Source organism: Accipiter gentilis, chromosome 20 (assembly GCF_929443795.1).
Source record: "Accipiter gentilis chromosome 20, bAccGen1.1, whole genome shotgun sequence".
Taxonomy (NCBI): domain Eukaryota; kingdom Metazoa; phylum Chordata; class Aves; order Accipitriformes; family Accipitridae; genus Astur; species Astur gentilis.
Genome location: NC_064899.1, coordinates 3,965,791 through 3,993,501, shown reverse-complemented (window position 1 = coordinate 3,993,501; position 27,711 = coordinate 3,965,791). Strand labels below are relative to the sequence as shown.

The 27,711-nt window shown below is 38.6% G+C and overlaps 2 protein-coding genes across 9 annotated transcripts in view; both read right to left on the bottom strand.

Moving 5' to 3' along the window:
- OTULIN (OTU deubiquitinase with linear linkage specificity) lies at nucleotides 1–24,003 on the bottom strand. 5 transcript variants are annotated; one of them, XM_049823892.1, is made up of 8 exons: nucleotides 22,472–24,003; nucleotides 12,316–12,651; nucleotides 8,413–8,486; nucleotides 7,543–7,637; nucleotides 6,134–6,277; nucleotides 3,716–3,841; nucleotides 2,398–2,667; nucleotides 1–1,680 (listed from the first exon to the last, which is right to left on the bottom strand). In XM_049823892.1, exons 1-8 carry the CDS (start codon nucleotides 22,519–22,521, stop codon nucleotides 1,486–1,488), a joined length of 1,290 nt encoding a protein of 429 aa, XP_049679849.1. In that variant the 5' UTR covers nucleotides 22,522–24,003; the 3' UTR covers nucleotides 1–1,485. The 5 variants fall into 5 exon arrangements, with proteins under 5 accessions (XP_049679849.1, XP_049679846.1, XP_049679848.1 ...); XM_049823889.1 differs by lacking the exon at nucleotides 22,472–24,003 and adding an exon at nucleotides 13,528–13,887 and having other exon boundaries at nucleotides 12,316–12,647; XM_049823891.1 differs by lacking the exon at nucleotides 22,472–24,003 and adding an exon at nucleotides 13,528–13,784.
- Nucleotides 24,004–24,502: 499 nt separating this feature from the next.
- Nucleotides 24,503–27,711, bottom strand: part of OTULINL (OTU deubiquitinase with linear linkage specificity like) — a 34,134-nt gene continuing 30,925 nt past the window's right edge. The window contains exons 9-10 of one of the 4 annotated variants that reach the window (XR_007508937.1): nucleotides 26,978–27,358; nucleotides 24,503–24,591 (exon numbers count right to left, since the gene is read on the bottom strand). The gene's annotated coding sequence lies outside the window, so the exon portion shown is untranslated. The other 3 variants (XR_007508936.1, XR_007508938.1, XR_007508935.1) reach the window with 3 other exon arrangements.

Below are 27,711 nucleotides of genomic sequence, written 5' to 3'. Positions count from 1 at the left end.
TTGCCAGATGAATTGGTTTATTTTTCATTACCTTGTAGCTCCCAGAAATTTTCAGTAACAGATCAACCTAGTTGTTTTAAAAGGCAGACATGGTAAGTGTAACACTGAGTACGACAGACCTCACAAAGATGTGTCTAAAACAAGTTTTAGAACATAGTAAATACATATTCTCATTGTGTAATTACCTTTCGCAACAGAAGAAAAGTTAACAAATTAATTTTAAGTAGAACAAAACAAGAGAATTTGAAGTTTTGCATGTCAATTCCTCCACAAAATTTGAAAAGTAGTTTTTATAATCTTATCCCTTTTATACAAGAAGGGCTTCCAAGAGAAGCCAAGTGATCTATGACCAGCATTTGCTTTAAATCAACCTTCAGTCTCTTGTTCCCAGACTCATCTGTAGGACATACTTCCACTTTAAGCTAAAAGGAGAAGGATTTTTTGGGGTTGGTTTTTTTTTCTTTTGGTACGTCAGCACTCCCAGCATCTGAAATATTCTGTATTCCTTCAATTTAAAGCATAATGAATAATTCTAAACAGAAACAGAACCTCCCACATACTCCTCCCAAGAGTGGAGAAGTTGCACCAGAAGTTTACTTCCATCTACTGCACTCCCCAGACAAATTAAAATCCTGATGTTCTCCACAGCAGCTGCGAGCAAGGATTAAACCTTACAGGAACAGCAATATGAACATGCAGGGAAGTTAGCGGGCACATGGTTATCTCGTACCAGCTATCACAACTGAAGAGGGAATTTTGTGTAGGTTTTGAATTTGTAACCTACTAACAAACAACTTTTATACTCCCTTACTATCAAGCCTCTTTGCCATGATGCTCTCAAGGGGTTGAAAGGGGAAGAGCTCTTTAATTCCAGTGTAACAGATGACTGGCTGGATCTAAATAAGAGATAGTCATGTCAGAAAAAAAACCAAAAGCATTAGAAAACTTTAAATAACATCTCTCTTATAGCATAAACCATGGAGGCATTAAATTCCAACTGCAAAAGAATTATATTGTTTCCTGAGACCCAAAATTTGTACAAATTGCTTCTAAACACCATTACAAATATCAGTCAGGACACTGCCAGCTTACTTTTCCAGAAATTTCAATTCATCATTATCTCATCATTTCAGGGAGCAGAAGGTCAGCTCATGTCTCACTACAGAGTCTCACCTATCTTCTTAAAAGAAAGAAATCTATAGGTTTTGCATTCCTATTGAGAGTAAGCCTTTCAAAAAAAAAAAAAAAAAACAAGGATTGCGGAAGTTTCCTTTTTTTTCTTTTCCTGGGCAACAGAAGCCATACTTGCAAAATTTTTACTCTTTAAGCTAGTACCTATTTGATATATTAGTTCAGACGTAAACTTCTAAAACGGGGATTTCAAGTTGTTGTAGATTTAGTAACAGATTTCATCATTGTCCTGTTTCAAAATAGCACTGGAAACCTCAATAAGGAGCATCGGTTTGTCTGCTAAAAATCACTTGTTTACAGCATAGTCTCTTGGCACATTCTGACTGGAATATTGTAATGTCTGTCATCTTCAGTTATGAGAGTCACCACAGGCCAGTCCTCCTCTGGTTCATTGGGATAAAGTGTGATGAATTCATCAGTACTGTATTTATACAATCGATACACTTGGATGGTATACTGCAGAGCATAAGCAAGGAGGAACATTTCTACCTACATTGGAAAAAAAGCAGAAATACAATATGTAAAATTAAACATACCTTTTGCAAGATATTTCTCATAAAAATACTAAACTAATACCTATCAGACGTAATTTTTCAAAGAAAAAAATATGCAGAAAAGTAAATGAGAATGCATATACATGAGCATCTCCAGTTCAGCATCTCAATCATTCAAGCCATTCTTAACTTGCTGCTCAAACACCTCTAAGATACCATGCTTTCACCATGGAGCTCGTCAGACCCAACAATGGCACAGTAGGATATTAGTCCTAAAGAAAAGCTACTTTATACAGGGAATCCCACTTTCCTACTGCCACAAACAGGTAGGAAAGACATTCTCTTGCATCAGTCTTCAACCCATTAAGTCACTAAACCAGACAAGAACGGGTTTCAGGCACTGATCCTTTCTCTCTTAAAGGGTACTCTGAAATCCCTGGCCAAGTAAGAAGCAGACTGAAAGCCCTTACAAAGGCTGTTGATACCAGACAGAATTCAGAGAAAGAAGCTGGAAAGTCTCGTCTACTACAGTGGCAAACATATCCTGTTCTAAATAACAATCTACAAAGAATATTACCAAAATAAATAAATCTAGTCAGCACAAAAATATACAACATTACTTATTGACTAAACTAGCCAGCAAAAAAGTCACCACTTGAAACAAAAACCTCCCAAACAGGAAAGTAACACTGTAAAAACAATCTCTCCTTACTTGTTCAAGGCCTCCGCTGTGACCAATATGATTCAAGTGATTATGCATTAACTGACAAGGGTTGCTAGATGTATCCCGTGCAAACAGTAACCATGAGAAGACAGGAACTCTCCTTCCATTTTTATCATCATTGTATAATTCAATGGCAGTATTAAGCATCAAAAATTTCAGTGCTTCATAGAGACTATATTCCTCCTCTTCATTTTTAAACAATTTATCACAAGCTTCTTGTTTCTCAATAGGACCCTTGATTTCGCTTATATTCTTCCACTACAAAAAAAAAAAAAAAGACACCACCACATACAACATATATCAATAGCCCTCACCGTGCAAGACCTGCAAAAAACCACTTGTGAATTGCCAGGCACTCAGAATTTAATTTATGAAGGGATTTGTGCCCTTTTAAAAACACTCAGGAACGTTTCCACAGCTGTAGTCCTATCAAGGTCAAGTTGAGTTAAATTAGTCCTTAAGCAAAGCAAAAGGAGGGCATGTTGGAAACTGTTGCAAGGTGGCAAAAAAAAAGTGTCATGGGACAATAAGCAATAAGATAATAACTTATTTGTTTACTGTATCATTAATCCTACATCCTTCATATTTTTTACATTTCAGTTACTCGGAATGCATGTTTCATTCCTGCCCTCAGAAACTGCATGAATGCAGCCTTTAAAATTATTCTTAAAAGCCTTCAAGAAAGAGAATATGCATACACAGTAAGACAGGAACAACTGAAGAGTTTTAAAATAGGTTCCAGAGTTTCAAGGAGGGGGAAGATGGGGCTAGGTAATATACTACGACACCTAAAGGGCACATTTTCCTGTTACATTAACCCAGAATAAAAACATATAAATGTGGAAGAAAAACTACTCTTTTGAAATTACTTCAGCATTATTCTGGGTTGGGTTGTTTGTTTTATTTTTTCTTTCCATGACCTGTCCAAGGTAGCAACAGCATGTATGCATATTATACATCACTCCTTCAAATAAATACAAGAAATAACAGAGGCAAAATGTTACTCCATTACATTAATTTCTTCACTGAAACCTGTCTAACTAATAGTTTTCTGCAGAGCTCAAAAATTAATTCCAGCATCAGGCTAATGGAAGCAGCGGAAGACCAGAAAACTCCCACAGACCTGAATAGACGTTCTTTTCTTGGGTTTGGTTTGGTTTTTTGTGGGTTTTTTTGTAGTATACATACAGAAAAGTGACTTTTTTTCACTAGTGAAAGCATCCTTATACTAAATTCACCACATTCAAAATTCTTTGTCATTTTTCTTATTTGCAAGTGACCAAGAATAAACAAATACTTTTCTAACCTTCTTCCTTAGAAGTATTAAATATTCTTTAATTTCATCACTTATTTCTCCCATCTTCCTGCCCAGTTTCTGCTTTAGCTGCCACTGCTTGATCCAGTCATATTTGCTCAGCAAGTTTTCAGGAAGCTGGAAGTTGAGAGAAGAAACAGCAGCTTAAGTCAAAAATCTTGAAAGGAAAAGCCACCAACTTGCACGTTATTATTTTATTTTATTTATTTATTTTTAAGATTTTGCACCTTAAAACGATCCCTCTTATGTTCTTCTGAACAGATGTTGTACTAAGGTGACTGTAACTGAACACAACTGGCTCTTTATAATACTTGCTGGATAACAGTCAGAATAGTGGTCTATTACTAGATCTAACCAATACGTAAGCACTGGAAAAATTAATCACTCTAAGTTACTCATGGCGATTCTTTATTTTTTTTTTTAAGTTTTTTGTTTTTGTTTTTTTTTTAAATTAAAAAACCCTCCAGCATCAGAGGACAGTGACTAAGTTTGAGAGCGTCCCTGAACCAGGAGAAGGTTAAAGATGTCATGACATCCACCAGATAACCCAGAAGTCTTGGCAGAGTGCAAACTACTTAGTCCAGAACACACAAACTGTGTTTTCTTTTCAGGGTACATAATTAAAACACTATGGGACTGGTTTTCTGCTAAAGAGGAAAGCAGCCTGGGGATTAGTTGATGCACCAGATCATACTTTAGCCTCAGAACTGTCTCTTTTACTGCTCGCATGCTATACCTGCTCAGATAAGAGCTTTTACACTTCTCTTGAAGGACATCCTGGCACTTGCATGCCTATTTTTTTACCCTCATTTATTAACTTATTTTACCACTAGAACTGGAAGAGCAACCTCGTGTCTCACAATGAATTAAATATTTGGCTAAAGCAGCACGTATGCCATTAGCAGCCAGTTTACATTTTATCAAATTAGTAGTATGTCCTCTTCATAGGCAACCAAGTATTTGTCAGATATACAAAGGCCTTCCCCCATCTCTGCCTGGTATCCTATGCTAATTGGACATATAGAACTAAATAATCAAAGATTATATTCCAGCAACTTCTACAATTAGAAATGCACATGTAAACACTGTTTTCAATGAAAAACAAAACAAAAAAACCCAAAAACTTTTGTTAAAGTTGTACTGCTAGCTGTTGCCACACATATTTCTCTTACCTGCCCTCTGCTTTGATGCATTAACAGTTTATCATTTCAATCAGTTCATTTTATAGATGTACACCGTTTTCAGAAAAATGTTAATTACCATATAATACATTTTCCTCTATAAATCAGTAGGAAAAAATAGGTGAACATCATGAAAAACTGCAAAGTACGTAATTTTTAAAAGTTTGCATGTTCTTTAAAGGAGCACTGGGAAAGTATCTTCTATAGTCTGATAACGTGAAGATGGTTGTCAGCTGGGAGAATTTTTTTTTTTATAAAACAGAAAACTTTTTAAAAAGTACTGGTGCAGTAAGAAACTCTTCACAGAGATATTTTTATCAGTAATTAAAAAAACATATCAGCAGACGTTTACTTAATGATAGTGACCACAATGATAAATTTTAAGATCACCTCTGAAGTTATACAAGAAGATAGTAAGAGCAGTGTGATTCTACCTGGACCACTAGCCTAAAACACAGAGTCTGCATCAGACATTCATCATTTACATTTCCAGCAGCACCCTGGACAACTGGAACCTTACTTCCCTGAAGTGGGCCACTTTTGTATAGGCAGCTTCTTACATGTTTCTTCCATGTTCACTGATATCACCAAATGGACTTTATTGACGCAAGAGAATTTCTGGAATATTTTTCTTCTACTCTTAGTAGGACACCTTGCTTTGCTTATCCATCAGTGCCCCATAAGAACCGTTCTTCATCTCAGGTTGGAGTTTTCTTACACTTATTTTAAGTAACATTTAAGACACAAGGAATACACACATTCTGAAAAGCCTGCAGCACCCAATTTGTTAATCCACTTTCTAGAGAAACCATATATGGCACACAAGAATACATATGATAATTTTGAAAAGCTGGTGGTTTTTTCCAAGTGTGCTTAGAGTAAGCTGTCTGTATTTTTTGTTACTACCAGCTGTCCGTGGGAAACCTCTTGCTGCCATATTACATGCAGTTAAGAAGAAACCAAGAGGGCAAGATGAAGACAGACAAGTTACATTACAGTCAGCAGTACAGTAACATACATTACAAACTGGAAACTAAGGGTACCTGGACTCAATTGCACGTTGAAAGAATCACTGTAAACCTACAAAACTGAACACTACCACTTCTCAATTCAAGGGATATTGCAAAGTGAGCGTATACACTATAATACAGAAATGAGATCATAAAATTATCAAATAGGTTAGAACCAACATTCCTCTACTGTCAGAAGATCAGAGTCTGACACCTACCATAGTAAAATCCTCACTCTGCAGCCAGCTTGGTAACTGGCTAGCTTGGCTTAGTGCCTGGAAAAGAGTTGCTCTGAGAGCACAATAGTTGTCACCTCGTACTCTCCTTATAGATGCAAACTTCTGAGCAACTGCTTCATATCCCTAGAAAAACACAAAATCCAAATAACATGAAAGCATTAATAAAACATTTTAAGGTCATGCACTGGTATCATAAGAGATACTAGAATATTAGTATCCAAATGCTAATGCTATTAAAAAAAAAAGAGGGGGTTGATCCACTATCCCATTTTGGAAGTTCAAATGCTTTTGTCACAAATTATGCTTTTAAAAAAAACTTCCTTTAGTTCTGCTGAATAACAAGCAAGAAACCAAAGAAAACTAAGTAGATAATTGGTTGTGGTGTTTATTTGATGACAGTGCAGAAATATCATTGAAATGTGGGTAGCTAACCTACTTAAGTTTAAAAAAAAACCCCAACATATACACACAAGACTGTAAATCTAAAAATGTATCATGCTTACAAGAGGTTTCAGCAATAGTTTATTCCATTTACTCAATATGCGTCACATGTAGTTTGTTTTTGCCTCAGGGAAAATTTGCGTTTGCACTGAAATATCTTGACACATGCCTCAGCACATTTGTCCCCTCCCTGCTGTTCCCATACATATGCTTTTAGCAGAAGCACCAGTGTTGAAATATAACTTCCGAAACTCAGTACATCTCTTCAGCTAACCTAGCAAGAGCCAATGCCTGTGCATCTGTATTTGTCTTACTAATCTCTTGAAGGTGATACATGGATCTTTTGATTTACAGAAAGTATTTTTTAGGTTTACTCATACATACCACTAAATTTTCAAATTGTGCTGAAACACCAAAACAACAAAAAAACCCCAACCAGCCTTATGAACTATTTTCTACCATTGTAGCTCAAGATTAATATAAGAAAACTAGTCCAAAACCTACAAAAAAATAAGAATTCAGGAATAATTTAAGAAAAACTGAGCCTACCCACTAAAGCTCCCCATCTTAAAAATCATGCAATTCACCAACTTCAGTTATTTGCCCTCTGCCAAAAAGTTTGATTATCTGCTCTGCCATTCCAACAGCCCACAAAAATTACCATTTTATGGTAATAAACTAAATTTAAAACTTGAATTGAAAACAGTAATGAAGAACAGTATTAACCAAAACCCTACACTATGAACAAGTGGCCTTACTAAAAAACACATTTTGAACAAGTACGAACAAAACCATTTTCCAGTTATCAGCCACTTTTAAGATCAGACACTGGAAAACACTGCTATTGCATTTCCTGCTTTAAAGACTGTTCCCATAGGAAATCACCTACTAAACATACAAATGAAAAGAAAAAGCCCAACAAAATTCGACAAAAAGAGAACTGATACTTTTCTCATCCTTTTTGCTACTGGTGTATTTCCTCTCCATTCTTTTGTGCAGTACTCCATGATGTCCATTTCAGGTGAAACACTTAGTTTATATTCTGTCAAAATAGAATATGTAACATAAGGACAACTGTGAAACAGAACAACATAGAAAAAGCACTGACTTTCTAAATAAACTACATCACTTTAAAATAACATTGGTGCCAAACCAGACTGGCAAAACAACCTATAGCTATAAAGTAATTACTAGTATGGGAGGCAAAAAACCTGCAGCTTGCTCTGAAAATGACAAGTGAACAAAATAATGATGTAGTCCAACAAAATAAAGAACACTCTTCTCCTCTCTTCTGTAAAATATTAATTGGCAAAGAGTAGAAATTAGCAAAGTAGTCTTCATTTTCTTAGCAATCAGAAAAATATTTGACCAAAGTTTCTCTTCTTCTTTCAGCAGCCAGGCAATAAGGGAGAAAGATAATAGGTCTTTCTGAATAAGCCAGAAAAAAATGGTAGAAAGAAGAAATACGGTTTTCTCTTGGAATCCCAACAGCCTTCGTTCCAAAACAGATAGCACTAAGGTTATCAAGGGATCCCAGCAACAGATGCTGCTGTAATGACTATAAATCAATAATTTTCAAGCACAACACTCATAGGTTATATGACTACTTTCCAAAGGATTCACATTCTTTGTAAAGTAACTATAGAAACATGGGGGAAAAAAATATACTAAGAGCAACTAGGTTTATGTAAAATTGATCTTTTTGTGAATTAAACCACACAGTGTACTTGGAAACAAGGGTGTCAAATCATGACAAATTAAGTGCTACAATGAATTGTAATATTGTACTTAAAATGCCAAACAAAGTTCAAATGTACCTGAAGAGCTTGTCTCACAAAGTAGTATTTTCTCTCTCTCAATTTCTTCTGCATCACGATACATGTCCTCCTCACTGCAATAAAAATCAACACGTACTTCATGTAACAGCACAAATCTTGTAGGCATTTACCTTTTCCCCTGTTTACAACTACTTAAGTCTTTCTCCAAGTATTTTTTTCAACTCCATTTGCTTTTCATCTTACACATTTTCATAAACCCAACAGGAGTTATCAATAAAAAAAGTTTTTAAAAAAACCTCTCAACTCTTCCCCTTTCCTACCTATGACACCTACACTGGTTATGAATCACTGCCTGAATTTCTCTTTTTCTGGGTGTATGGAGACTACAGAGTACTAAAGTCGCTTTGCATTTTTAAATTTTACAGGATGAATTCGCAAAAGACACAAGCAAAAATGCTTTATTTGCTGAGTATATGAATACTGCAACCTATGCGTACAACTAAGAATGCATTACTTGCCAGAGCTTTATATCTACGCTCCACTGGGGCTAAGCAAGCTGCCTAGTAATGACCAGAATATCATGATGAAAAGTAGCCAGCTATCTGCTGCTGGTTTGAATGTTATGAACTCAAGGAAAACAAAAAATTCTACGTGTGCTCCAAACTGCAGCCTACGGGCTAACTGAAATCCAGATAAACATTTCTTCCTCAAATAAAACAGGCTTTTTGGTCAGGGTACACTGTCTTAAGAGTCAAATATCCCCATCTGAGCCTTTATACAGACATTCTGAACTCAAGCTATGACCATGAGGGAGGAAATGATGGCGTAAAAGGATATTGTTTCTATGCATAGCCTAGCATTATCAAGAAGAGATCTCAAAGCGAGGGTGTGAACGTTACTGTTGAGAATGGAGGTCCATACAGCATTCAGAAACAGACAGTAAATTGCACACTCCTTTAAATGTGATTGAGTGGCATTTGTCATATAATTACATCTAGCAAATAAACTTTAAAATCACAGTTTCACAGCTAAAATACTTCAAATAAAACATACACCACCAAACATATTCGTAAATAATTTCGGCTAACCATTAAAAGAAGGTTACATTGAAAGTTTGTATTTTGAAGAAATTACATGTGCAGAAAAAAAACCACGTAAGGTTACTATTCATTGTCCACTACTATTAGTAGCTTCTAATCTACTACTCAAAAACCGCCAAACCACAGTGTGCTTGCAAAAGACCAGGAAGAAATTAAGGCAGTGACTCTGCCCCACCTTACCCTACTAAGAGAGAACAAGCAGTTAGGAAAACTGCAAGAAAGGGTTTAATGTTACCAGCTGGTAGTTAGATTACTCTCATTAAAGCTAAAATACACTGGTAAATTGTGGCTCTGTATTTCTTTTTCTTTATATCAAAAACAGCTTACTTTTTTAAAGTAACATTTCTAACCCATTTGCATATATGTCCCTTGAGAACAACAACAAAAAATTTAGTATAAAGACAAATATAGGTTAATACCAGGAAACTGTCATCTACTATGCAGTCATATGAAACTACAGTTTATTTTTTACTCAAGTTTCAAACCTTTAACTTTCAAACTGGCTTTCCTGAGTGCTCAAGTAGCTGCTTGAAATCCAATTCATAACAATACCAAATAATTCTTGATTAAAAGAGAAACAATAGATGCAGTAGATATTAAACACAGTACTCTATTTATGGATTACTACCTGCTGAGGAGAAAAATCACAGAAATACTTATCCCAAATCCTTATCCTTGTTACAGCGTGGCACTGGACAAACCCCAATTTCCATGCATAATCTTTTTTTTCAGCAGAGATTAAGGTCCATTAAGGTTTGTGAAGAGTTTCAAGAACACTTAACCTTGAAAATACTACGAACCCACCCCCCCCCCCCCCGCCAAAAACCTCAGTATCTGACAGCAGCAATCTCCAGCCTAGCTTATCTATAAGTTAAGTATTTAAAATATAAAGCAACAGCCTCACCCCGAGCATGAACAAACCTGCTTCTACAAGCGATCCCATGGGAGGCAGTGGGGCAGGGGGAAGCAATACTTTGGGACACCTCCTCAAATACATTTTGGTTATAATGCACAAGGAGAGAAAGTGCTCAACTTGGTAAACTAGCGAGGTTGCTGAAAAAAAGAGATTTGGCATAGAGTAAGTAGCGTCATGTTCTTTCTGCAGATATTACCCCATCTTCTTTCTGGGAGTTGACAAAATAGAACCAATAGATTCAGAATCTGACAGATTAGCATCCAGGGTAAACAAAGTACTGCAATTTAACTGAGTTGTTCTGAAATCAAGGTAGCCAAGAGGTGCAATCCATCTGCACAGGCACTCTCATTTGAAAGTTGAAAGTGCACCTTAATACTGTTCTAGCATAGCAACTGTTAAGTAAATCTGTGGAAACAAGAATGTGGAAACTAAAGCCTTTCCCCACTAATCTTCACATTAATATTTGACAACAGATTGAAAATAGAATAACAGATGGAAAAGAATAATTAAATTCATGCACAAAAGAAAAAATAAAATAGTGCATAATGTTGTGTGTAAACACTTAAACTGTTGAACTAGTAAATCAGATTCTGCTGAACCAAAGACATGAAGGGAAAAAAAACAAAACAGGATGTCAGATTTTAAGAGTATCCCGGGCCTGCATTTTAAAAACAAACAAACAAAAAAATCCCACCCTGCCAAAAAACCTAAACCCCAACAAGTTAAGACGACAGCAAGCAAAACTAAGCCGGAAAGAAGGGAAAGGACTATGGGCAAAAATATAGATTTATACCAATAGATTTGCAGGACTAGAACTCCCAGTATTGAAGATACCATACGAAAGCAAAAACAATGCTGAAAGTCTTCCATTTATTATCATGAAGGGATGCATACTTAAATTTTTTATGTCAGACTAAACTCATTGCTATTAATAGGTCATGTAAGGGCATATTAGATCAAATAGAATTAGTATGCCAAAGAGCAGCTAATTTAAAAATTCAGGATAAAGATCCCTATGTACCACACTCTTGCCAACATACGAAATTCATATAAATATGTATTAAGCGTATCTGTGTATTAACATTAAATGTACGTTAATATTAAAAAAACTCATTAACATATTAGATTGTGCCAGTGCTTATTTAATTGAATTACAGAGTACTTCAGGCATGAAATAAGGTTTTCAAAGCATCCTTGAAAACACGTACTTATTTTTAGTGACTTTTTCACTAAGTCAGCACTTATTGTAGATTTTGGATGTCATCCAAAACAGTCCACTGGCTACCTATAGAAAAAGGATTAATTAGAAATCACTTTCTTCTCTTACTTCATTAATGTATTCTTCAGCCATATAAAGCCACTCTCAATGGGCATTAATTTTGTTTTCAGAAGTTTGGAATATCTTTTTTTTAAAACCTTCATATTCTTTTCTTCCTCCAGATCCCAAATATTCTTGTAAAGACTTCTACTCTCAAATCTGAATCGCACAACTAAATTTTTACGTCAGCCTGTAGCAGGAGGTTTAGAAAAAACAGACAAAGAAAAAGCTGAAATGTTAGGATTAAAAAAAGCCTTTGTCAGCACTGCACCTACCAAAGTGTTCACAAGGTTAAAACCAAGCTACCAGAGTACCTGCCTTCAATTCTTGGTTTCCCATGCCTGCATCCTACCCTTAAGAGCTTAATGTTGCATCAGTCATTCCCTTAGATGGAGAAAGACAACCACTAATAATAAACTATAAAAATATGCCATATATCTAAAGGGTGAAGGTGGCCTTCAAAGTTTAAGATTTGACGTTTAGACCTATTTCACTAAGACACGAACATATATGAAATTATGCCAAGAAATTCCATTTGCCAAACTGAAAGTACCCCTCCCTTTCTATAGAAAAGTTGTTACTATATATAAAAAAAAAATAATCCTCACCTGTCCTCAGATGACTCCATTGCTGAACAACTACTAGACACAGGTAGATATAGTTCACAATTTCTAGAGGCATCCTGATCTGTCACAAGTGATTTAATCATATCCGTCTTCTCAGGTCTCCCAGTACTGCTGTATACATAGTCTCTTCTTATTTCCGATGTAGATTGCTCTTTCTGGTCAGTAGCTGCGCTTGCTGCGCCAAGTTCATTAGAAGGAACACCAACTTCCTTTTCATGCTTCATCAACTGTGTGGCAACGCTTTCTTTTTTCTGTGTCTGTTCTGCACCTGCAGAAAGGCTGGCTGGTTCTGTCTTCCACCCTTGAAAATTATCCTGGCTTTGAAGAATGGAGAAATATATGAAGAGTATCTCCCACGGAAGACAAAACCCATACGTTTTAAGAAAATTACAATACGTCAATAGTAATGTTGTTATATTCTGAGAATTCAGAGGCACTTAACTTATTCAAAAGCAGGAACAAAATCCAGAATAGTTTCATAAGACAACACAGCACCCAAGCTATTTTCTCTCATCTCCTTGGCAAGCCAATTTCGTTTCTTACTGAGGCTAATCTGTGCCAGTTCCTCAAACACAACCGGCACGATAATTAGCGCCCTGAGTGAATGCTTGCTCTTCTCAAGGGGCATTATCACCTAAAAAACTGAGGATTAGCAGAAATCCCAACGAACCAAGTATCAGTCCTGCAAGAGAAGCATTTTTACAAACTCACCTGGCGCTCCATAAAACTTTCCACCACGCAAGGACTATCGCTTAACTGAAAACCCACAATCTTTGTTCCTTCCAATACGATTTCTAGGTTGCAATGAGACAAGACCTTCCGCGACCCATTCCAATAAGCTGCCCAAAGGCTTAGAATGTGCCTCAGGGATATTTACCTTAAATTGATGAACACACACACACACACCCCCGCACCTAAATCACGAGTTGCTTTGCAGTTGCCGCATTCGTGCTCTGGACAATTCTGCTTTCTACCCTCAGGTTAAAGCCTCCCCACAGACCCCTTTTCGCCCAGAAGTCACCCTCCCTTCCCACTCGAGCCCTGCCGTACCGAGCCGCCCCACTGGAGCAGCGCTGCCCGCCTCCTCCCCACCACTCCCAGCCCCGCTCCTCACGGACGGACGGCCCAGGGCTCCGTGCAGCACGACCGCCAGCCGTACCCACACGGCGCAGGGCAGCCGAGGCCTACACTCACCTTGCCGGCATCCTCCGTCCCGCCGGACCCCGGGCAGCAGCCGCGCCCCGCCGAGCGCAGGAGGCAGAGGAGGCGGCCGCCGCCGCCGCCGCCGCCGCCGCCGCCGCCGCCGCCGCCGCCGCCGCCTCCCTCCCCGCCCGCCGCTCGCCGCTCATGCTCGGCGGGCCGCCCTTTCACCGCCCACCAGGCGCCGCGGCTACAACGGCGGACGGCAGGCGCCCTGCTCCGCCATCGCCGCGGCCCCGGGGCCTTCCGCGGCTCCCCCGGCGCTTCCGCCTCACCGGCATCACGCCGGAAATTGCGTCGGTACGTACGCGCAGCGGCGGGCCACGGCCTTCCGCGCATGCGCGCTGGCGCCGGAGGCGGGGCGCGTAAAAAATATCCCCCCCCACCCTCCCGCCGCCGCCGTCGTCGTCGTCGTCGTCGTCGTCGTCGTCCCTATGGCTGCTTGGCGAGGAGGGGGGCGATACCAATGCCGGGCGGAGAGGGGAGAGGGAGAGGCACGTGACCCCTGAGTGCGCAGCGGGCTTTCCCCGCTCCCCCCGCGCCCGGCCGCGGTGGCCCTGGCGAGCGGGATGGCGGGCGTCGGGGCGCGATCGTCCCCGGGGCGGCTTCGTGAGGGGGCGATGGCGGGAACGTCACCTGCGGGGCCGGAGGGAGCCTCCTCTGAAATCCTCCGAGCCGGGCAGGGAAGGGTTGTGTTTGGTTTGTGCCTCGGGGTTTGTGGCTCGGGGATTCTTCTTTTTTTTGTGCGTGTAACGCAGCGAGCTTCCAGTCAAGTGCCAAATCAGTACTTGAATTCACGTGAAATAAAAGGAGTTCACTGAAAACCCCCAAGCCAACTGAGAAGAAGAAGGTTCTGAGAAGCCAGAACCTCCCAAACAGAGGGGGGGGGGGGAAATAATAGCGTTGGTTTTCAGTCGTCAGATGCTCCATACTTGTGAGGAAGCCCAGTGCTGTCAGGATGCCTGTCAGTACCTGACAGCCGTCGTATGGAGCGTGTCTGAGGCTGGAAATCTCTCTTCCAGGAGCAAAAAATGCGTCACCAAGTTGTGAGGCACCTTCATTAAACTCCAGACAGGATAGAAACCCGCACACAGAGTAAATGATAAATAAACCTTTCAAAACTATATGCTGCTCGGAGTGAAGCACGCCCAATGCTATTAGAATGCTGAGAACAGTGAGAAGGAGGGAATCTGTCTTCTGGTAGAAAAAAGGCCACTGAAGCCTAAGCATTTTGGAGGGTGTTCACCTTGAAATTGAGCCTGAAAATGGAAAAGTATTTGTCTTCTTTCTGGAATTTCCCTCATAAAAATACACTTTCTCTGAGTAATGCGAGTGGTGCTGGGGGGAAATAACTCAAGCATGCTGACAGTAAAGGAATTTGAATTAACATAATTTTAAAAAAATAATCCATGTATTTAGCGTATCAAACAGTACAGGGAGAACATTTTAAAGGTGGAGGTCAGGTAGTAAAACCTATAAAAGGTTAAAATGGCAATGATAAGTAATTTGCAACATCATGAAACTTTGAAGTCACGTAAAACCAATGGACATTTTTGTACACAAGTTTTTTCTGTTTCTTTTGTCCTTGAGTCACAACAAAGTATCATCATGAATGTTTGAAAAAAAAAAAAAAAACCAAACAAAAAAAGCATTACCTTAATTTTTTCTGAATCACTGCTCTTCTTGTGGATTAAATCTGTGTTGGATTGCCCTTCACAATGACACCTCCTTTGACAAAAATCTCTTTGTTTGAACAACTGTTTGACCGACAGGTTTGTCTCAAAATCCATTCTTGTTTCACATTGGCCATTTCAGAATTACTCCTGTTCAAAGAGCTAGTCCACTTGAAATATACCCACCTGTTTCCCATGTTCTTGTAATTAAAATAATGTAGATTGAGTAGCATTCAAGAATCATTACAGTCGCCTGTCTTTTAAGATAAGGTTCTTTTTTTGTTTGTTGGTTACCCACATTTGCCTTCTCTTAGCAGCTTCATGGGAGAGTTGTGTTGGCTGACCGTTTCATAACGCTTCAGAGAAATACAGAGCAGAATAATTCCATAGAGCTTTAAACGTAGGTGAAGTTGCAACCTAGACCTAAGTCTTCATGATGATGTTCATCATCTTAACGATGAACACAATGACACTGCAAAATACATGAAGTGTACCTGAGTTGTGAAATGAAATTTGCAAATTCTATGCTTGCTCTATTTGGAACTGTTTCTTTGTAACAGAAAGTTCCTAAACAGAAAATTGTATTGCCTTTCACAAGAATTATTAGATGAAAACCATGCCATGTTGTCATATTTCAGGCTGCATTACAGTAACACTTGCCATGTGAACTTGAAAAAACAGGTGCAATCTTTTTCATTTGGTATTTATCTGCTTACAGATGGGGCTTGTGTCAATCATATGACTAAAATTTTTTTCTCTGCATCACAAAAAGACCAAAACTAAATACCCAAAGTAGTGATTTTCCTGATAAAACTTTGTGTTTGCATTAACTGAAATAAAGTATTCCAAATGTCATCAGCATTAACTGAAATAAAGTATTCCAAATGTCATCAGCTGAATAAATATATTCAACAGAAAAGTCCACTCTCTCTGGCCAATGCACACACCACCCCCACCCCCCCAAGAACAACTGGAAGAAGTTCATAATCTTCAAATTAGATATATGATGTAGTTGAATTGATAAAGGTGGTTCAAGGGAATATTCATCAGTTCAGCCTTTATGTAAACTACTTCTAAAAATGAGGTTTCTCTCTGCCTCTTGTTAACAATATATTGCAAGCATATGTGAAATTTATTTTCTTGGAAAGGAGTATTTTGGGGTTTAGTGTCGATATATAGTAGTATACCAGTTACATAGTATCTGGAAATAATTGAAAGTTCCATGACACACTTCATAAGATCAAGTGTGGCAAACGGGTTGTGTATTAGTCATTGCCTTCCAGGTTGCAGAAATACAAAGAATAGTTTTAGCTTGCAAATAAAAAACAGGGGTTTAGGGACTGTCAAAGAGCATGCAAAAACACTCAATAATTTAACATTAAAGGAAAAAGAAACAGGTATAATGAAAGTGCCATAAGAATTTATACGAATATGTCTAGAATACTGTAGATTAAACAATTATTATTTTTTTTTCCAAGTACTACCAAGTTCAAAAGACAAAAGGGCTTGAGCATAAGGTCCTGAAGTTTGCTTTCTAAAGACTGTGGAAGTGATGAACTTTTTTTTCTGGGATGATCCATTTTTAAACAAACAGATCCCTCAAAACAAACAGGCCCCTTTGGGATTTGTATACTCAGTTCCATATTGTAATACGTATGTGTAAATAAAAAAAATTAGTCTCATTTGCTCGAAGTATGTAACATTTCTGAACAACAGATTTACATAAACTATTAAGTACATTAGATAAAACAACAATGCAGTGTTTACTTTTTTTTTTGCACACAGCTGCTTCCACTATTTTGCATTGGCATTTGAGTATAGTATGTTAGCCATAATTACTTTAATTTAGAGCTTGGTCCATACATGATCACTCATATCCATTGACAATGCTATATTTTCCATCTTAGGACAGTTGCCCTTTGCAACAGCTTTAGAGGCAGCATCTTGCTTTTCAGTATTGGCAAATAATAAATATATGAGCACAAATTACAAAAATACTGAAATTACAGATGCTAAGAAGAATGTCCACGGGATTCTGTTGAATTTCTGAAGTTAGTTTGAAAGAACCATATCAACATATTCAGAAAAAAAGTCACTGTATATTAAGATCAAGCAAGGTAGATGTATCTATCCAGAAAAAAATGGAGCAGCTGTTTACTTTTCTTGAAGATATTGAAACAGTCATGTTACTTTTTAAGGTTTGGGGTTTTTTTTAATGGGGCTTTGGCAGAAGTTAGACATGTAAACCCAAGATCTTTGTATTACTCCCCAAACACCTAAAGCTTGTATTTTCAAACTTCCATCTGCAAAGTACTCAGACAGCTATCACTGAAGTCTACAGTAAAAACCCAAAGCAGTGCCTGTTGTCCTGTACCAGATCTGTTAATAGCTGAGACTATTTCACTTAGAAATCTAGTTCTCCCATTGCCGTTATTTCCAGGGGGAAGGCTGTATAGCTCCTATACCTACGGGAGAGGTGAGATTCAGCCTCCTAGCTGAAAACAAAATTGAAATTCTAATTCTCAACCCCAAGGTACCAAGGTGAACCCCAAATCATGTAAACGTGAATGAAGAAGATCAGTGAGCACTACTTTTACTGTAATGCAATTCTGTGGTATAAGAATAACTTATAGTTTTGTAAGAACACGTCTCTGGGATGCTGATTCAACCTGGAATGAGTTCAACAGCGTTAACTTACTACTGTAAGTTCCCCGTGTCCTTTTCTAAGTGTAAGGTACAACTATTCAACTTTGTCATTACAAATAAGAGCATGTATCCCAATATGGATTTAAAAAAATTAATCACACAAACAACAGGAAAAAATGAATTAGTAGATATGAAAACCAAAGAAAATATTGCAGCTTAATATACTTTTGCCCAAAGCGCTTATAATTCTTTAACTATTTTCTCCCCAGGCTCAGACTTTGAAAGCATTACAAAGCACACAGTGAAGCAGCAGCAGCACATGGTATTTTGCGATTCTGACTCAGAAGAGTTAAGCATCTTTGCAAAGCAAAACTTTTTGACCTGGAAGACTGTGAAGGATTTACATGCATACAGAGTGATAAAATGCGTCAGTGTTCATTGCATACAGCTTTGTGTAGGAAACTGGACCGTGATTCCTGAGGGACATACAGATTATTCCCTTCTAAAAGACTTTGCTCTATTTTATTATTACTGTTTATGAGGAGGAGGTGGAGAGTTCAGGGTTGTTTGGAATGTTCAGTCTTTTTTCATGTAAATTTACAAGTAAGAACTTCTTCTTATGTACAGTTTCATTTGGGTTAATTTTTCACTCATTTTGAGCTGAAGCAACTTTAGTGTCCTTTAAAAAGTTAATGAAAATGCACAACAAAGACATCCACTGTAATACGAGAGATCATATTTTGTAGGTCTGAAATATTTCTGCACTTGGTACTTTCTGGTAAAGGATGCTAGCAGCTGAGGTTTTGATAGGAAAAGAACCGATCGAACAACATGAAAAAATATTTTGATTGGTTTTACCTTATTTAATGCATCTTGGTGCTTGCCAGCAGTTGTTATCTTCTTTGCTAAACTAATTACAGTGCACTACTTGAAAATTGCTCCAAAGTTTTCAGGAGTACGATTTGAAACCTTTGGGTGACCAATTCTACTTGTGACTATAGGGGAATACCATTCAGAAGAAAATAGATGGGGGAAACCCACCAGTAAAAGTCAAATGGGCACTACAATATCCGTTATGTACTTCTGTAATTAAGTATTACTTGTGTGGGGTTTTTTCCCTCTAGCATCTTTGAATTTGTTAGAGTTTTTGGAGAAGTATTCGTAGAAAGATCTATCATCTCCTACCTTGTACATAAAGACAGGTACATATACATGCTGTTTTCCTCTTTTACAGTTTTCAGTTTTATATTTTGCTAAGTGAGCTCTAAATTGGCATGCTGCTGGCTGTCAAGCAAAAAGGCAGTTCCAGCATGCTATGTTCCTTTTTTAAATGAGTAAGGAAAATATGTAGGTTGTGGCTTTGGTGCGGTGGGTGGTTTTTTTTAGGCCCCTGAACAGAAAATTGAGTGTGTGTGAATCATATCAATATAAGCTATAAATCACTGGTAAAAATTATGGCTGTTTGCAAATTAAAAACCTGACACTATTTTTTCATGGTGCACCAATCTAAACTATTAAAATAACAAATCTTCACAAAAAAGAAAAAACAAAGGCACCTTTAGAAACCTGTTCCATGGTTTTTCTGACTAAGCTTAGTTTGCACATTTGAAAATGCATAAAGGTTAAAATGAATAAATATATTGCCTATGCATTTGATAAAAGTATTTATTAAAAGAGGTTACAGTATGATGTAGCCAATTTTTTTTGTTATTAAACAAAGAGCAGCTCATGTCCCCTAATCAGAAAATGTATATAGAAAAATTTTTTTCAGAGTGCTCTCAGTAAAACAACATTCTCATCAATTAGTGTGTCAGAGTAAGCCAGCAATACTTGGTACTGACTGTTGCCCGGACCAAGAACACTCTTAGTGGCTCGATTAATTAACTAAATGTCCCTGAACAATTTGTATGTTTCATGCCTTTTTTCCTTTCCAGTTTCCACATTTAAAAAAACAGGAGAGGAAACAGGGGTCTGCAGAAACCAAATAATGATACTATATGCAAAACACCAGCAGTTTTGTGAGACAGAAATTTAAGAAACATACCCATGCGGGTTGCCCCATCTTCTCTACCCATAGTATCAAATACATACTTCCTTTATTGATTGCTTGAATATTCAGGGTTTGTTCAGCTTACAGAGAAAGTTTAGAATTAGAGTTACTGCTCCAGATCTTACATTAAATCTGCAAAAGATGTATGCATTTTTATTATACTGTAAAGAAGGAAACAACTGTTTTCTTGTTTTCATAAGATCGCAGGAAAAACAGTAGCATTTTGCTTATGTAAAACGGCATGGTTGCTGCTGCTGCTAAACCTGACACTCTGTTAGTGTGAATGAATTCATTGCTATCGGTAGACGGCTGAAGTTATCTGAACCCAGTTGTGAAACGGCCCCTGAGCTGGGTTACCTGATGAAGGGAAGTACCTGGCCTATGGGCTACGCAACAGCTTCTGGCCTGCAACATCAGGCTGGGTTTTTTCAGGGAAAAATTCCTACTAGTAGGGTTTGTTGACACAGGTCTCAGTTGAGAAGCATGCAGTTGGTGGCAGGGCCACCAGCTTCTCCTTTGAACTGTTGGGACCTCCTCGTTAGTGAGGAAGATCATGAATCCGCCTGACCACCTGGGAGTAATAAGGTAGAAAAAAGACCAACAGCGAGAGGCAAACCCACCGTATGGAGTTGCCAGGAGAAGCGACCAAGATGAAGTCAAGTGATGAATTGCAACGTTCTGCCTGGGGAATCTGACATGTCTGTATCCATCACATTTGCTAGGTTCTGTGATAAAAGCTCATCTGCGCACCCACCAAGGAGCGGGGAGAGACCACCCTCAGCTGTACAGATGGCAAACCTGCAAGCCTGGCTTCGAATCCAGTGAGAGGCGTCTTTTGTAGTCAGATGTACTTGGTGATGTAGCGTGCTATTAAGGTCAAGACATCAAGAGAAGCAGCCTGCAGTTGGGTTACTGAAATAATAAAACATCCCAAAGAACTCTCAGAGTATGCAAGCTCCACCATAAAAACTGTATTTTAGTATCGAAAATCAAGGAACTAAGTGGCTTTTATTACAGCACTCAAATTCATGAGTCCCCTTTGCTGTTTTCTAAAAGAAAAAAAGGTAGCATTTTACTCTAATAAGTCAACAGATCAGCCTCAAGATCTTTTTCAGTTTATTAATCACATAAACTAGATCCATTCATTTGGAACAAATCCCTCTCAGCTGATGCTCATAAGTCTACCTAACGAACAAGCCTTTAGAGTTGCTTAGACCTGGCTGCCCTTGCAAATACCTGCTTGAAACAAGAAATATATTTATGCCTGCTCCACAGCTACTCTCCAGGTGACCAGCTCCTCAGACTCCCGCTTGTTGATGCTAGCTCCTGTCTTCTGCGTTTGGTCCTTGCTCCCCGACAAGATGCAGCTCTCCGTTTCTGGCTTGACCTTGCATCAGCCTTCCTCAGCGAGGAAGACCAGGACTACTAAAGCCCTTGTCCATTACCCCTCTGCTAACTGTGGTGCTAGAATTGGCTTCATAGATGGTATAAGCCTATTTCTTCTCTGAGTGCAGCTGGCAACATACACTGGCTTCCACCAAGAAGTAGACCGTAAGTCTCAGCCACAGCATAAACTCTTTACTGTGGTACTCTTCTTAAACCTTCTTAATACATACAGAAAATTTGCAGTTAAAAAAATAATCTCTCTATAGGAGGCCTGAACTGTTACGTAAGATATGCTGAACTAAAATAAGAGTTCCCTAAAATAGAGATCCTTTGGGGATTTGTAACAGTAGGATTAAGTCTGTGGGCAGCAGCTCAGTTCCTTACAAAAGAAAAAAGATGTGAAGAATAGCAAAGAAAGAGGTATACTAGAAACATGAAAAAGCCCATTTTATAGTAAGCAATAATGACATCCACAACCAAATTAAACAAATAAAACAGAACAACTTCTGTGACAGCAGCAGGGAAAAAACCCAACCCCCAGTCAGAACAGGAACATCTTATTGCTGGATTCTTTCCAAACCGTCTCCACAAGCAGTATAGAAAAGAGAAAGGAAATTAAATAAGACCAGTTTAATATTTAGCATTACTGAAAGAGACAAGAGACCTAGCAAGAATATTCTTGCATATCCCCCAAAATTTTGATGGATGAACTTTTTTTATTCTTCATTTAATTATTTGTGAGGTTATGGATTTCTTTATTGCAGATCTCATGTGGAAAGCTATATACATTTAGATTGTAAATGACTTGCCACCATTGTAAAATAGTATTTACCTGTATTTAATGTTTCCCAAATACCTTCCTTTATTAGGATGTGTAACTGTAGCTGCTGTTTCAAATACAAGAAAACTCAAAAATACCTCCAGTTAATTTCTTTCTTTGTGCTAGAATAGTTTGCTTTTAAAAAACTGTTTACAAACCTTAATGCTACAGCTGAACTGTACCAAACAAACAGCTAGCTGATGACTTCAGCTTATTTTTGTCTGTCGCCCACCTGGAGTAATACCGTCTACTTTGGCATTTCCTAGTCAAGTCAGCTGGATACAGTTTGGCATCCCATTCAAACAAACAAAAAATTGTACATTTCTCACATTACTGAGTATAAAAAAGAGGCATTCTTTTTACCTTGTTTCTTCTATGCTTTTGCTTCTACATAGGCTTTCAGCTGCTTCCATTGTTTTGACCCAGAGGAAATCTCATACATCGTAGCTGAGTTGTGTATATTGTTCAGTAGCTGCTTTGCCTTGCTGGTAAATCCTAAGCCTTGTCTAACATGTTCCTTGTCTTCGCTTTCCTCTCCCTGTCATATTTTGCTATGGCACTTCTCTTGGGTAGTGTCAGCGTAACTCCCTTTGGCAGCATGGTTTACTCCACTATTGCTGAGAATACTTGAGAGTAAAATAGACAGGGAAGACGGTGGAGTCAGCTTATTACAGCCACCCACACCAAATGTCAGACATAGGCATTTGAATGAGAAGGAGTAAGCAGCACAAAGCTATTGCTGAATAATGTGGTTTTGGCAAGGCTCCCTGCAGCATAAGACCCTGCTGAAAAGTAAACTCTCTGGCTGCGGCTCAAGGCCACTTAGTGTTCCACGTTGCAAAGAGCTTACAGAGGACCAACATGCTATTTTAAAGCTCCAGAGCTCTGAATGTTTGAAGTCTCATAAAGAAAGCAGGGAGGACTACCTTTGGGGAGACCCAAGATCATCTAGAAATTAGTTGCCCTGGCTTAAATTCCTATGTGTGATTTCATCTGGCAGGAGTTACGTCTCCACCTCAATCCAACAGAAATTAACAGCAAAGTTACGAGTAATTTTAACGATACCAGACTACTACCAAGGACCATAGGCAATGACCACAATCTACGTCTCAATGATTTAGGGAGTGTTTGCAGGGCTAATGCTGAATGAAATTCGAAAGTACCACTGTTACTGCCTTCTGTTGTTAGTCATCTCCTCCTGCATTATTTGTGTGATTTAGTGGGTAAACTGTTCTTTGATGTGGCACTCTGATAATATCAGGATATGCAGGTGTCTTTGCTGTTATTTTAAGAAGGCATGACCATTGTCTGAGTTTACTTTTGCCTTAAACCTCTTTTTCATGATCCCTTTCACTGGGGTTAGAAGACTAAGGACTGCTGTTCTTCACTCACTGACTAAAAATAGTTTGACAGTTGGGGAAAAAGCTATTCTGATTCAAAACGCTCTCTGACGTGAATTGAGAAGGTTGTCATCTTGGAAGGTAGTTTTGGGCAGGATCTGCACTCTAGCTTACATAGGCACAACATTAACATCATCTGAGCACCAAATAACATACTGGTTATTATTAGATAACACTCTAATTACTATGGAATAATAGTATCAAATTGCATATTAAATGGATTTTGGAGGCAATATGGTAGAATCCAATACATTAAGAAATTGAGCTACTCTTTTAAAAGACAATTTTCTTTTGGGTATTTAAAATTCATCTATGGTGATTATCTTGTAGTCAGAAAACCTGAACAAAGAGTCTGTAATTTCAAGAGTTCAAGTCACACTCTTTAGTTTTAGAAGTGCTTTTCCTCACCCTTCTCATTGCATGCATGGACCTGAAGGAGCCACAGGTGCCCTTAGTCCATCCATTCCTGAGAGTCTCATGGTGTCCAGGCAGGCTCTGAAATAAAGGGGAAGGTGATCGGGTGGTGAAGAGCACAGAGACGTCATCTCGGAGAGCTTCCCAGTTACTGATAAATACCGCTTCTTCAAAAGATCATTTACATTCACAGGGAGGGGGTGGTTTCCAGCCCCACGGGAGCACACCAGCGTGGAAGGAGAACGCTGCTTGGAGGGCGACTCGCCCAGCAGCAATGGCAGAGAGTTTTGCAAAGGGGCAACAGTGCTCCAGGGGGCTACTTGGCTTTGGATTGAGACATTAAGCCCTTTTGAAACACATGGTTAAAAGAGCTGGTGAGTATCTCTCTTGATATTCAAATCAGGTTTTAATGCCATGTGCCATCCAGCCTTTGCTTAATATAGCAGAGGACACAAATGCAAAAAAATCAGGACTTCACTAAAGCTGTGAAACTGAACAAAATGCAAATTAATGGTCTCTTACTGACCGAAGAAAAAGGGAAGTCACTGACACACAATTTTTAAGTATTTATTTACCTGCTTTCCTTACTTGTCTCTGTTCTTTGAATTTAAATTGCATGTCTCTCACTTTTATGTTTTCACAGAGGAACTGCATTCCTTCTTACCACAGCTGCAAAGGGAAAAAGAAACTAAGCTAAGGGTTCACCAGTGTTCTCTGTTTAAGAGAGATAATGAATATACTTCATGTAATATGACCAGCAAGTCAGGTGATACACCTCTATCTAAGGAGAAAATAGACTAATGCACATGGTATTCTACTTTTGTACAGGGATATGGTGAAATTGTTGAAGTGGATTTCTACTGTTCATTCACATCAGTAAAATGATATTTCAGCTAGTTCCATTGAAACATGAAGCCTATTGAAGGGGTATATTAAATCTGAGAAATTTCAGTAAAGCTAGTACTAAAAGAAAAAGAGGCAAGTCTGGAAGATGACTTCTAAACAGACTAAATGTTGTGGTAAGAATTTTCCATCTATAGTTTTACCTTAAAATGAATAATTCAGAAGACTGGGAATAAAATTTTGAACCTACACATAGGTAGACAAAGTGTGAACATTACCAGTATAAACAAGGAGTAATAAAATGCAATGGTGCTCTAAAATGCAACCTGACATTGTGAAAAACAGCTTTCTGCTACTGCATTTCTACAACTAGGTACTAATATGAATACTTGGAGGAATAACTGGTATGTATGGAAACATAGAAAATAACAGATAAAACAGGAATAAGGAATTTAACCTGTTAGGTGAAATTCCTCAGTACTGTTTTATCTATTGATTTGCATATGGTTTCCTATGGCAGTAAATATCAGTGTTTAAATTCATGTCACATTTTGTCTCCCATCCCCTGCATTCCTTCATGAAGGACCTGCATGCTTTAAAGGCTGTTATGAAATCATTTCTAGCCTTTAGATATGATAAAAAATTCTCTTCTATATATCTCCTAAAGCTAACCCCTTCCTTGCAAATAAATACTAGCATCTCATTTGAAATGTATAATGTGTAACAAGTTTACAGAAAGTCTTCATTTAATGTTTCTGTGATGATTGCACAGAAAATAGGGGGGAGGGGGGGAATAAACTGGTGATTGCTGTATGTTGTATTGGCTTCTTGATCAGCTACTTGCGGAAGGTTATCACTGTCCTGCAGAATGCTTTCTCTCAATTATTAATTTCTTTGGAAGTCAGTGTAACCAGCTTTTCTTATAACTTCTGCCTCAAATCACATCTGCTTGGAAGGCATTAGCAGACAAGTTGTCTATGGAAAAGGATATGTCTTCGAGAGCTTCCAGCAGAGAAAACCTTTGTGAGCACCCCTTCAGGATTTTTACGATGGTAGTTCTGTAGCACTGAAGCAAATCCTTTCCGTTCCTCTTCAGGGCACAATATACATGCCTAGGACGAGTGGTGCAGTAACAGAGGGCTTCTGTTTCTCTTTGCCTTTGGGAAAACTAGTCATCTGCGGTAATACTCCATTCTGGCATTCTGTTGTTGTTGTTGTTACATACTTCTTCTGTTTCTTTCCCTGCGCTCTTCATTTGTCTCTCTGACTTTTAGGGTGGTGGGGTTTTTTGACCACCAGTGCCGGATCATTTTTCTATCGTAGCCATATTTGTGTTTTTATTAGAATCAGCCAATCGTAAAAACCCAAACACAAGCCTATGGTGTGATCCCCTTGCTCAGATCATAGAAAAAGCTAAACAACATTTATGGTCCTGATTTGCCCTGTCACACCAAGGACAGGCAAATCCTGCTTCTGTGTAGCTGACCTTAATTTTACCCGGTCCAAAGTTCTGCAGTTATTTGTATAAAATATCTTATGGTAACACACGTCATCTGGAGATGCTAGCTGTGTATGTACTGCTGCCACGCTTAAGAACAGCCAAACCCCCAGCCCAGTAAATTCCCTCAATCCCCAACGGTTTGTAATTGAACACGTGCAGAGAGAAGTGGCCATAGGCTTTGTGGGGGTCGCAGACCTAAAATACTGTCACCGGTTGGTGCTCCCTTCCCCATCTTACCATCCTGCCTGACAGCACTGGCTGGCTGGCAAGTCTGTCTTCTGCATCTCAGACCAACCTTGCTGTTAGGGATAGGTTCTGCCTTGGAGTGTGGAAAATGCTTGTTTAAATTTCAGCTCAAAAACCAGGACTCTGGGCAATAAACAGGTAGATCTTGTAACTGTTGTTGGATGTAGAGACAGAGGAATCACAGGCAGAAATGGAGTTTTTCTAGTATTGTGTCTTTATACAGTGCTCACGTGAGACTGATTCAAATTCTAAGCCCTGTGCTAGTATTTGGAATACAAGAAGGAGTCTCCAAATTACTTTGCTTCAATATTCTAAACTGCCAAAAAATGGTGAAATATTAATCTACTAATTTAACCCCATAATATAAACAATCCTACTGCTATGAAAGTATCAGTTGCTTAGTTTTGTCTAAGAGCATCAAGCAAGTTGGATAGCTGAGATCCCGATTTCCCACAAATAACCCACCTTCTGTTCAGACCCAATACAACTTCTGTGCACGAAGAGAGACTGGATGACAGTTAAACTGTGGTTTAAACCATAGGTTTAAATCCAAAATTTCTGTGATGACCTGATGTACATTAAGCAGCCCAAGATGAGAGATGAGACAGTGTTGAGTCCTAGCTCTATACAGCTCGTGTTAGTGAAAAAAACAACAAACAAAAAACTGCAAAAATAGGACTCCCGGGTCATATGCTGAGATTGAAATGCAGCATCGGGAATTTTCTGTCTCATAGACAGAGATGAAATAAATACTTAGGATTCTCCCTCCTTCTGTTCATGCTCTTGGTATAAGTTGAGCCCAGAGGGTAGTCACTGTACTGCCCTTTCCGCTTGGCCTCCCTAAAACTGAAAATAAAAGAGGTCAACTCTATGGTCTTAACTGAATTTAGATAAGCAGGAAAAGTAGCAGCTTCACTTGAAGGCTGCAGCTTTTAATGCTTGGCAAGAAACTGGGAATTTCTGATTGCTGGCAGCATCTCAGAGGAATCATTTGCTTTGTTACTAAATTACATGGACTTGGGACGCTAAAATTACCTACAACTATCATTCTTTTTTTCAACAGCTTAAAAAAATATCGTTGTTGTGAACTTCTCTGTTAACATCCATGTATTTTTCTGTGAATATGTCACATTTGGGGGTCACAAAGGTACAGTTAGCATACTGATACTCCTTTATATAATCAAGCAAGCCACAATATT

Bases quoted from the DNA above. Each gene is read 5' to 3' on its own strand.
- OTULIN (XM_049823889.1), bottom strand. From the start codon at position 13,872: ATGCGCGGAAGGCCGTGGCCCGCCGCTGCGCGTACGTACCGACGCAAT. The intron at 8,487-12,315 runs GTGAGGATTATT...TTTTTATTGCAG, and splicing joins ATGGAGTCATCTGAGGACAG to TGAGGAGGACATGTATCGTG. The intron at 3,842-6,133 runs GTAGGTGTCAGA...CTCAACTTCCAG, and splicing joins AGAGTGAGGATTTTACTATG to CTTCCTGAAAACTTGCTGAG.